Consider the following 12,041-nt stretch of genomic DNA (forward strand, 5'->3'; position numbering starts at 1 on the left):
AGAAAATAACCACCTTAAAATATAATAAAAGAACAATAAAATTAGTACCACACCGTAGTTTAATGGAAATACTTGATGGCAGAAGTGAAAAACCAAATAGAAGAATAAATCAGGGATCAAGAAGGATTGAAAATATATTTTTTTCATTTAATAAAGTTAATGTTACGTCATTGTTTAATGGAGACACTTCACTACATGCATGAAAAATCAAATGAAACATTTGATTAAGGATCAAGAGAAATTAAATTTTAATTTAGTCTTAGAGGACTAAAAACAAAAATCTCTAAAACTTGAAGAATCAAAAATATATTTTACACAAAAAAATATATAATAAATAAAAATATTTTTATCTTATTAGCTTTTTCTCTAAATTGATAGAAAACGTATTTGAATGAGTTCTACAATATTTTTTTCTTTCCTCCCCATTTCTTTCATATCTAATGAGGAGAAACTTCTTGATAAAATGTGCATCTATTTTTTTTCTTTTTCTTCCTCTTGTTTTCCTTCATTCCACACATAATGTAAGAAATTAAGGTATCCTATCTATTACTATTATTTATTAAACATAAAAAATATTTAAAGGTGTTTTTGTAAAATAATTAATTTAAGAAATTTTTTAAATTAATTTTCGGCGTAACATTATACAGCGAAAAAACTCATCTTCGATTCACCCGTGATTTCTAAAAATAAATTGTCAAATTTTATGTCTTTTCCTTTTTTTGTTTATCCGAAGAAATTTATCAAAGTAGCAGAATATTTACAATAATCACACGTATATTCACCAACTAGACCCCTGGTGTTTTATGTTTTTCCATTATTCTCGAAGAAGAAAAAAATAAAAGAAAAAGAAAAAAAAATAAAAGATACTGCAAGGTAACACCGCTAGGAAGCAACGGAAGAGTGCATGAGAGAGCCTTTGCCTTTGTGTGATTGTGACCCCGTTGTTTCCTCTTTCCCTCCGTCACCATCCAGCAAACCCCATACGGCGCCGTTTCCCTCTCCTCTATCGTTTCCTTCGCTTCTTCCCTCCGATGCGCTTCTCCATCTCATTCCGCGTTGTCGTTTAAGTCGCGCTTTGCGATTCTTCGAGTCAACGCTCCCGTTTCGCTTCTCTTAGTTCTCGTTTTGTCGATTCATACGCATAAAAAAGCACCCTCTTCACGCGCTTTCTTTCGTCACTCTGTCAGGTACTCTCTTTTGTTCCGAATTTCCTTTATTTCTTCGCTAAAATTCAGAGAAACCACAACAACCACGTGGGGACGCGAAATTGCACACTGTTATTTCGTTGAAGAAGAAAAAAAAACGTATTCCATTTTATTTTTTTTCTTCTTTTTTTTAAACTGTTTAGGTTTTCTGTTTCATCTCTGTGAAACGACTGTTACAGTTATTTTCTTGTTCTGCAGGTTTAAATCGGTGTTTTTTTATGCATAACTAAGTCCCTTGCGGAAACTAGGTTAGGTTAGGTCTTTCTCGCTTTGCACGGAACTGTATGCATTGTGTTTTTAGCAATTCGTTTTAAATTGCTTATAAAAAGAAAAAGAACACAATTTTGTTTAAAATTTAAATTGTTAACATATTGATCTTTATAGTGCAAGATGAGAACTATGATGGTTTTGCTAGTGAAAGGAGAAGAGTTTGTTTTCCGTCAAATTGTAATAAAAGGTGGTGTAAATATGTGTGTGTGTTTCTGGGTTAATCTTATGATCCCTTGGTGGTGGAGTTAGATGGATGTTATTGTTGTCTCACTAGAACTGTGTCTTGAAGGTTCAAGTTACACTTTGCCGTTGTTGATGGCACGACCTGGGAGCCTAAACGGCAGTCAGCATGTTATAGAAATAGCTGGGAGCGCCTATGCTTCCACATCGTCTGCATCACATCATGATAGACATTTTAATGGCACAGATGTGACGCAGCATGAAGAAAGAATTAGTGGTGCAAGGATGCCTCCTCTTTCTCAGCCTTCGGTTTCAGCAACTAGTGTATCTAATGGGTCAAATAGTAGGAATTCATCGTTTATAAGACGTGGGGATACTCGGCGGAATAGGAGTCCTGTGCATTCAGGGTTATGGATATCTATTGAGCTGGTCCTACTAGTGAGCCAGATTGTTGCGTCTATCATTGTTTTGTCTTTGTCAAGGCATGAACATCCACGTACCCCATTGTTTCATTGGATCATTGGTTATGCTTCTGGATGCGCTGCTACCCTCCCTCTGCTTTATTGGCGTTATTATCATCATAACCATATGCGAGAGCAAGATTCATCTCAATCAAGGCAATCATCTCCTCGGATTAATGATCCTTCAGGGACACTTCTTTTCAGTTCCAGAACTAACAGTGGAGAAGATGGTCAGGCTGCTGTTGCATCCTCCAGAAGCAATCAAGCTTCATTATTGATGAATAGAAGGTAGTGAATTAGTTATGTTGTCAATTTTTTTATACAATGTTAGAATGGAACCTTTTTTCTTTACTGTGAATTCATGAAAGTTCTGTTGTGAATTCCTCACAGGAGCTTAATATTTCTTTATCCCTCTTTGCCGTTGTTGAAAATTGGTTTCAAAGGCTAGGTGTAACCAGAAATTTGAAAATTGAGCATAGGATATATTAAGAAATTTGAACATTTTAGTCTTCAAACTCTAGCTTTTAGCCTTAAAGGGTTTTTGGTTTGGACATTATTTCCTTCCCTTGCTCTTCCAATAACTGAACCAAAGCAATTAAAAGGTAGGGTTAGATAAGGTTTTGATCTCAATAAAATCTCAGATTTCCAGCTTTTCTCCCAGTAAACTTCTCATTTTTAGTCATCAATATAGTCTCGGGGGTTAAATTTTTTCCCTTCTGTTGCCCTTTTTAGTCCCTGGGATTACTAAAATAAAAACTTAAAATGGGCCAATTTTTTATAGAGACTAAAACAAAAATTATTGGAAATCACAAAATTCAGTGGGTTCCACATAGTATTTAATGACTCTCTCTCTCCTAATTTTGTAGTTTTCAATACATTTAAACCAATAAGAGAGAGTGCGTATAAAGGAGTGTGTCAAAGAGTGTGTTGCTAGCACTCCTCAATTGACAACACTTAGTTACAGGTGTTTTTGATATTTTTCTCTAATTAAAATTGGAGTTTTATCTTGGTAATCTATGCTGATCTTTAATGCAAATTTTTAATAGACGGATTACCGAGGTTAATCTATAATTTTGATTGGAAAACAACACAAAAAACATGTAAGGAATCACACTGTTGTAATAGTGGTGGTCACAGGTTGGAGTAGTGGTGGTTGCGCTGCCTTTTCGTGGCCACGTGTGAAATTGCGCTGTTTTGCGAGTATTACATTCTCATTCTGCGTTTTAGGGTTGGGGGGAAAGAGACGACCCAAATGTCATCATTTTTGGCTTTTAGAGACTTACTAAAAGGGTAAAACCATAAAAAACAGGTTTTACTCTTTTAACCCACATTTTCACCCTTCCCTTGTTTCAATCCTGCGTCTGAGAGCCTCCAACTCAAAACCTATTTCACTTCAACCCCAACCTCTGTCAACCCTAACCGTGTCTGTTCCTTCTTTGTTCAACTTTGTTTTGTTTTCTTTGTTATTTTTCTGTTTTGGACATAGAGATTGGCTGTTATTTGCTGTTTTTGATTGGACCTATATTGGTTATGAAAGTTAATGAGAATATGTTTGTAATTTTAGGTGGTGTTCTTTATTTTTCAGCATATATATATATACATATATATATATATATATATATATATATGTATATATATGTATGTATATATATACACATCACGTAATATAAATCTACTTAGGGATGAAAATAGCGCTCATCCCATCACCGCTATCTCGCTATAGCATTTTTGGAGGGCTGCCGCTCTGTGCTACAACTCATTTCACTTCTTATATATGTGTGTGTGTGTGTGAGTGTTAGGTTTTGACAAGAAATTTGAAGTATCAAAGAATGTAATTGTTTTTACTCTAATTTGTGATGAAAGTGTGATACTGATTACTGGATAAAAGAATTGAGATTGATCTTACCTGTAATAGTTATGGAAGAAGTTAAAGATTTGTGTTTTGAAAACTGATATGAAGGAAACATCCAATTCTAATTTAAATATTTTTTTTGCCTATGTCATGCTTGTTGCCATGTTCCTCCACTCACTCCAATTTCACTGTTTATTCAATTAGATTTGATATTTTAATGTATTGTTTCATGATTATAACTTTCAAGTATTGGAATATGTAATAGCTTATGAAGCTGCTAAGCCCTTGTTCTTCTTGCACCACAGAATGAAGACACTAGTGGAATACTTCAAAATATCTTTAGATTGCTTTTTTGCTGTATGGTTTGTTGTTGGAAATGTATGGATCTTTGGGGGACATTCATCTGTTGAAGAAGCTCCTAATTTGTACAGGTAGCCTTTCATTCATTCTTGCATTTAATCTTCAGATTTTAAGATATTATGAAATTATATCTGCTTCATATCTCTTGGCAGGTTATGTATAGTGTTTCTTGCATTTAGCTGCATTGGTTATGCCATGCCCTTCATTCTCTGTTCAACAATCTGCTGTTGTCTCCCTTGTATAATTTCTATCCTTGGGGTTAGAGAGGATATGTCACAAAATAGAGGGGCAGCTTCCGAATCTATTAATGCTTTGCCAATTTACAAGTTCAAGACGAAGAAAAATAAAAGAAATGGTGATAGCAACTCAGCTGCTGCCGAAGGTGGAGTTGTGGCTGCAGGAACTGAAAAAGAGCGTGTGATATCTGGAGAAGATGCGGTAAGCACTATCTGATATTTAGATATATATTCAGGATACTCCATTAAAACTTTAGATGGTAAATTACCTCCCCCGCCCCGCCTATTTTTTAAAATAACATTCCCTTTCCTTAACCCATAGTTTGGTTGTGAGGAAAGACAGGGAGGAAATGGGAGAGAATAGATGAGAAAAGAAATAGGTGAGAAATAGAAAACAAATATAGGTGATTTGGTAGGAGAAATCGAATGATTAGATTTATGAAAATACCCTTTTACCCTAACAAGATTAATATGTTTTTTTCTTTCTCTTTTTAACTGTGGATCCGATAGCTGTTGGCAAGTGGAACTATCCCACTGATGCCATCCTGGAGAAGCTTTTGATAGACTACACTTAGGGGTCTTCATCTTTTTTGTTTGTTTGTTATTTTTTACTCTCTTTGAATTGGTACTCTACTAAAAAAAGAAGCCATAACCGATTGTACTTCTCCAAAAAAATTAACATTCTCAGCAAAACAATAGTGTTGGGAGAGAACAAATTAAAACCTCAAAACACCACCAAACAAAAAGAACAGATCTCAGCAAGTCGGACCAGATCTTTAATGGCATCCGAAAGAAAGGCAATTTGAATTTTCAACACAGATTCTGCCATGGCATCCATTGCCGTGGTGGTTCTCGACGTTAAGGACTCCCGCGATTCGATGGCATCCGACGGCGGGAAGGGCAGATCTTGATGAAGAGGAGTCACTGCGTAGACGAACATTGTCACCACTTCCAAAGACACCTACACGGATGGAGATGGGGATGATGAGAGAAAGAGGGCAGTAAAGTAAATACCACCTACATCTGAGAGTGGAAGTCTGCACCAGTGGGTCCCATGCAATTTTAAAAAATTTCTTGCCTATCTCTGCACAACCAAACCTGGGAAGTCCATACCTTTTCCTTCTCTTCCGTTCTTTTCTTACGCAGCCAAATGATTGGTAAGAGATGAAAATGTGCTAAAGTGTATCTCTGGTGAAATAGAGGTGAAGAATAAAGCCTGTTAGTGCAGTCAAGAGAATAACAATAAAATTCCATTCTTTACTTGTTTCACTCTCATTATTGTAAGAGGTTCCAAATCCTGGGGATTCTCTCATGGTTCACTCAAGAGTGGAAGCATGCCTGTACTATGTGGAAAGAACTTTTGAAATATTGATAAGATGATGATTAGAAAAAGATTGAAAATAGGAATGTTTTTAAAACCGGACCGGTGATTAAACCGGTGAAAGCATTGGTTCAAGGTTCAATGATTTTTAATATTATATAAGATTTTAAGCATAGTTGTCAATAGTGGTCGTAGCGGCCGCTATAGCGGCGGGGCGGAGCGGCACCCATCCACGACGGACACGTGTGTAGCGGCGTGGTTTCGGGTCGCGGCTGGAGTGGCCGCTATCGCGGCGGAGCGGTGCGGGTTGCGGAGCTGTTTTTCGCGTCGCTACTTCGAAGCACTGGAGATTCTGTTTTGTGTTTCTTCGTCTGCTTTGTTCTTCCAGAGAGAAAGAGGGAAGAGAGAGGGAGGGAGGGAGGGAGAGAGAGAGAGAGGGCTTTGTATTGCGGCGCAATTTTAATATACCATTAGGGGATTCAGGAAAAAAACATATATACCACTAGGGTTGGCTTACATAGAGGCAAACAATATTAATATATAATAATAATGTTAATAATTAAATAATATAGAAATAATATTAAATAAATATAATAATATCATAATTTTATAATATTAAAAACTTATATATATATATATTTGTTTTCTAACATATATATATATATATATATTATTAATTATTTATATATTTATATTTTTGTTTTAAAGTTTAACATATCTAGTTGAATAGTAGCCAAACAATATTAATATATAATAATAATGTTAATAATTAAATAATATAGAAATAATATTAAATAAATATAATAATATCATAATTTTATAATATTAAAAACTTATATATATATATATATTTATATTTTTTTTGAACATATATATATTATTAATTATTTAACATATATAAAAAAAACATTAGAATAGCGATCATCCCGCTATCCGCTATCCCGCTATCCCACTTTTGGGGTCGGCCGCTCCGCTAAACCGGTATTGACAACTATGATTTTAAGTAATAAAATATATAATTATAAAAAAATTAGGATCTAAAAAATTATAGTATAAATGACTAAATTATATGTTTCATAAGATAAAAATTAATAATAGATTAATAGTTGAGAAAATAGTTGATACCTATGTGAAATATTTAAGAATGCATTTTTATTTATCTTAAAGATATTTTAGAATAAAAAAAAAACAGTTCAACACTGTTTTTTGTTGTTCTGTACCAGTTCACACCAGTTACGGAATGCTCTGGTTCTGTAGGGTTTCCGGACCAGTCACTTGACTGGTTCTGGGTTGAACCGACCAATCCGATTTTATAACAACCATGGAAAATAGTATGGGAGTGAGAAATGCAAGAATCGCGTCTCCAGAAATTGGAAGAGATTCTTGAAAGATTATTGCAGAAACCAAATGGTTAGTTGAATTCAGTGAACTCATAATTGGAAGAAATTCTTGAAAAATTAATGCAAAACCTAATGGTGAGTGGAATCAGTGAACAGATAAGGAGGAAGTCACATGGTGGAAGGGGATGCAAGAAAATTCCATTGTTAATGGGGGGATGGTGCATGTGAGTGGGTCGATCTGGTTGAGTAATATTTCGACCTCATGGGATGGCTGATATTGATAGTGCAGGCTATGGCAGTGGTTGTGGAGGGTAGAGTCTTGTAAGTGGTTCTGATAGAGGGTTTATGATTGCAGAAACTGGCGTGGATGGATCTTTGGGATGCAGTGATTTGAAGGTTTCAACTGTATTACCCGAGGTACATTCCAGACCATGTTTGTAAAACATGGACTACCATGTAATGATGATGGAAGAGTGTAAAGAAAGGGGAAAATGAAGAGATGCTGGAAGAACAAGGGAAGATGGATCGTAGTTGTCAATAATGCATGATGGCGCCACAATTGTAGGGTAGTGGAACAGAGATCTGAAATGCAGAATGATATATGTATAAGTTGACAGGTATCCAAGCCAACTTAACCCATTGAATATACAATAGGTTCTAATACCATCTTAGAATTTGTGCTTTAGGGCCTAACTTAACCCCACAAAATCAACTTGTAAGGTGAGGGCTATCCAAGCCTTATAAGTAGTTCTACTTTTTTTTTTGTTCAGCAAAAATAAAATATATATATATATATATATATATATATATATATATATATATATATATATATATATATATATATATATGAGTACCAGAGGTACTAATAGTTACATGTTTGGGGTTAGGTAGACATTTGGTTCCTAAGATCAGACTTGAATCAGTCTGGATAGGAACCAAAGCTACTTACAGTGTAAATATACTACTCAGATCCTATATCTGCTACCCTCTCCTGATTACAAAAGCCTTCTCTTAGGTTACTCGACCATTGATTGAAATGTGTTACAAAATCTTTATCCATATGTCTGAGCCATGTCCAAACTAGAATACTGCATCATCCATCAGCTTACTTCCATTGAAGGTCTCATTAGAGAAAACTATCCTGTTCCTTTGCTGCCAAATAGTCCATGTTAGTGCTACCCACCAGCACAATGAAGGTGCTGGAAGTGGCAACGAGGGAAAACCGAAGAGGCCAATTAAGGTGGCTTTCCAATAGTTTGGCATTGAATAAAACTTACGTACCTCCACTATGGCCTCCTTTATTTCCACCATGTCGGTTTCCATTGCCCGATGATCTAAACTTGGAGAAATTTGAGTATTGTTGGCATTAAGAAGAGTATGAGGAGGTAGTGCAAGACCGAGGGAAATTGTGACGATTCAGTTGCACACCCAACCTGCTTCTGTGTCACATTGATGGACATTTGATCCAACGTAGTGGCCAACTTGTTCCTTTTCAATTGAACTTCGAGTGATGAACAGAGACTCAATCTCATCAATTGCGCAAGAATAAACTCATTCACTGAAGTGACAGAGTACTTATATCCATCTAGATGACCATCAAGAACAACATCAAGATGCTTTTGAGCAAAAACCGGAAAGACAGTTGAGAAGAGTGAATCAACAAGAACTTTGATGAATATTCTGACATCTCCCTACTTTCTTTGTATTTCTGATCTGAACTTCAAACCTTGGTTCAAGTTTGAGTGTGGAGGAATTTTATAATTTCTTCCCAAAGTTGCTACAAGTGTGCACAACCTACAACTCTTATAGAAGCAAACCTGAGAGCAATGAGAGGAGCCATCCGTCTATTTCAACAGATATCCATTTAAAATTTAAGCATATTGAGAAAATGACGAAAGAGAGAACTGTGAGGCCAGAGAGAATGGGAGAGAAAGGTTTTGCACTATAAAATTGTATTATTTTTACAAAAAAAAAAAAAAAACTAATCTACTCTGATGCCCGAGGGCCATTGTACGCAGTCTTACCCTTGCATATGCAAAGAGACTTTCCTGATTTGAACCCATTTCCAACAGTTCTCCAAGACATAACTTACCGCTGTGCTAGGGCTTGCCCTCATAAGATCGCAAAATCTGAGAGGTACAGTGATACATATAAGCTGACAGGCTTGCTCAGCAGGCAAATAATTCCATTACAATTAACAGTGAACTGAATCCCAAGTTCCTAACAACCCTACAACTGCCAACAGATAATATGGCTTTACAAGAGACTGTATATATCTGTCTCTATAGAAGATGCTAATGAAATCTTCATTACTGTAACTATTGGCTTCACAGGTTCACCCAAAATGCTAATTTCATCTCATAAACTCATACAGTCATTACCAGGGATTCAACTAGCTGTTGGTGATGCTGAGTTGCAGGATAAAATTTCCCCTCAGAGACTCATTCGCATTAAAATAGACTATATAAGTTTAGCACACATTAATTTCTTTGTGGAGGGGATTGTAATTTTTCAAAATAGAGGGAAGAATAATATAGTTTAAGCGTCTCTTAGGAGAGGATGTAATTCATCCAACTTCATAGCATCCTGACATTGTCTCCAGTTATGTGAATGATTTTGGTATTATAGCACTTTTATCTAATCAAACTTCTGTCTCTTTGGGTATGAAGGAACAGATTTAGGCTTTTAGACTTGGTACGATAGCTCTTACCTTATTTTGTTGCTTTAGGAGAATGATAGCTGCTGTGTCTAAGAAACTTTTTTAAGCCTTAGTAACTTAAAATTTTATTCGTAAATGTATCCATGACATCAGGTAAAAGAAGTTTGATTTGGTATGGTTGTGTCGAATTAGATTAGACTATTATTTCATTTATTCTACTGAATCTATTATGGTGTAAAGTGTTAAAAAGAGCCTGCAGCACTGTATGCCTTTCTCATTTTAACCAGGTCCAGGATATTGTTTTTTTGTCTCCTGCTTATGATTGAGAATGCTGTGGTTGTCGACAGGTTTGCTGCATCTGCCTGGCAAAGTATGAGAATAACGATGAGCTGAGAGAATTGCCTTGTTCTCATCTTTTCCACAAAGACTGCGTTGATAAATGGTTGAAGATAAATGCATTATGCCCTCTTTGCAAGAGTGATGTTGGTGAAAACTTAACCGGATCAGTCTCTGGAGAAGATGCCAGCCAACAACGGGGTGAGAGCAGGGTTGAGAATGGCCTCACGAATACCTCAGTCTAGTCTAGTTATATAGAAATATACAATTTGGGTCCTCTCCTTTTCCCTTAGAACTGGAGAATCTACTGGCAAGTTACGACAGTCAATGAGAGAAAGAACCGATCACCTATTTACAAAAACTGGTTGATGAGAGAAAGAACCAATCACCTATTTACAAAAACTGGTGGACCAGACCCTGCACAGGTAATGGTGGGTAACTAATCACCTTATGAAACCGGTGGTTCTTGCACAGGCAATGGTAGGTTCCTATGCAATAAACTGTATTTTTCTCTCATGACAAGAAGCTCGTCTTCTCAATGAAAAGGAAATAATCTGAAGCCCCTTTTATACATATGCACACTTTGTACTTTTGTAAAGCTTTTTTTTTTTTCTATGCACTACACTCTTTGGAAGGATGTTTGATTGAGGTCATCCATTCCATATCATTTTTGTGATGTGTTTTCTTTTTCTTGTTGGAACTGTAAGTTGGCCGATACAAGGCATCACCTTCTGTAGTCTGGTGATGCAGCTGATTGTTCAAGGGACGCTCGTCATGTCCATAATCTGTGTGGTATTGAGAATGGGAATTAAAGCGTATGATTTCATGTAAATGGGTCACAGGAATATATATAAGTGAAGTTAGTGCCATTTTCATCATGTGGCAATTGTCATGTCTTTGTCAATATTTTTTTTCTAGTTCTGGATGGTTATTTATAGGCATTTTACTAGAGACTACAATTATTCTGGCATCATTCATTTATTTTCAGTATTATTTGAATAATAAAAATCCAATAACAGAATGTCAAAAGAATAGTTAACGAATTTCATCTTGAAACCGTACTATACATAGTTATTTTATTTTTATAATCATATTATTTGTATGAAATATTCACTTATTTTAACGATGATTAATTTTTATTTAAATGTTTTTTACATTCACAAGATTTAAAATTGAGATTTTGTTTAAAATGATTAAGTTCAGTATTATTTGGATCATTGACTTGGATTAATGACTTTGTTATATATTTTGTTACGTAGTAAAAGTGATCATGGATTAATGACTTTCTTATATATTTTGTTATGTAGTAAAAGTGATAAATTAATGGATAAATTAAAGTGATAAATTTCTACAAGCTGATATTTTGGTATAAAGACGCGTGACTGACCCTAATTTCGTTCGGGGACTATTGTTTGCTAATATTTTGATTCTTGCTAGTCGAATTAATGTGTTTGACACCAGCTACAGCGCAAAGCAAGGAATCACTCAGTGTTTTGATCGAGAAAAAGAGAAGCTACCAAAGAAGGGGGCAAAAGGGTCTTTTTTTGGTTTTTTTCTAGATCCTAGCTTGCCTAGGTTAGCATCTGGCTCACCTAGGCCATGAAATAGCTTCGTGCCTAAGCAACCAGCTCGCCTGGGCGAGCTCATTCCTTTAGAGCTAAGTAACTAGCTCGCCTGGGTGAGCTTTAGCGGCCCTAAAATGACTTTTTCCTATAAATAGCCATGCTGGGGGGGGGGGGGTTAAGGGGTTCCAAGGTTCAGGAGTTGAGAGAATTGAGAGAAAAGGAGAAAGAGAGAAAGAAGAAGAAACGAAGCCGAGGT

General features: G+C 35.7%; 1 protein-coding gene across 4 annotated transcripts; it reads left to right on the forward strand.

Annotated features, from left to right (window-relative positions):
* The first annotated feature begins 790 nt into the window (after positions 1-790).
* Positions 791-11,112, forward strand: LOC114393940 (E3 ubiquitin-protein ligase At1g63170-like). Of its 4 annotated transcripts, none has more exons than XM_028355452.1 (6): positions 791-1,187; positions 1,590-1,662; positions 1,765-2,404; positions 4,274-4,399; positions 4,481-4,766; positions 10,232-11,112. In XM_028355452.1, exons 2-6 carry the CDS (start codon positions 1,596-1,598, stop codon positions 10,463-10,465), a joined length of 1,353 nt encoding a protein of 450 aa, XP_028211253.1. In that variant the 5' UTR covers positions 791-1,187; positions 1,590-1,595; the 3' UTR covers positions 10,466-11,112. The 4 variants fall into 4 exon arrangements, with proteins under 4 accessions (XP_028211253.1, XP_028211255.1, XP_028211254.1 ...); XM_028355454.1 differs by lacking the exon at positions 1,590-1,662 and adding an exon at positions 1,404-1,453 and having other exon boundaries at positions 792-1,187; XM_028355453.1 differs by lacking the exon at positions 1,590-1,662 and having other exon boundaries at positions 793-1,187.
* The last annotated feature ends 929 nt before the right edge of the window (positions 11,113-12,041 follow it).

The sequence above is a fragment of the Glycine soja genome, chromosome 17, assembly GCF_004193775.1.
Source record: "Glycine soja cultivar W05 chromosome 17, ASM419377v2, whole genome shotgun sequence".
In the NCBI taxonomy this organism is placed as follows: Eukaryota; Viridiplantae; Streptophyta; class Magnoliopsida; order Fabales; family Fabaceae; genus Glycine; species Glycine soja.

Coding starts and splice junctions, on each gene's coding strand:
- LOC114393940 (XM_028355452.1), top strand. CDS start 1,596: ATGAGAACTATGATGGTTTTGCTAGTGAAAGGAGAAGAGTTTGTTTTC. Junction 1,663..1,764: donor CCGTCAAATTGTAATAAAAG/GTGGTGTAAATA, acceptor TGTGTCTTGAAG/GTTCAAGTTACACTTTGCCG. Junction 4,767..10,231: donor TGATATCTGGAGAAGATGCG/GTAAGCACTATC, acceptor GGTTGTCGACAG/GTTTGCTGCATCTGCCTGGC.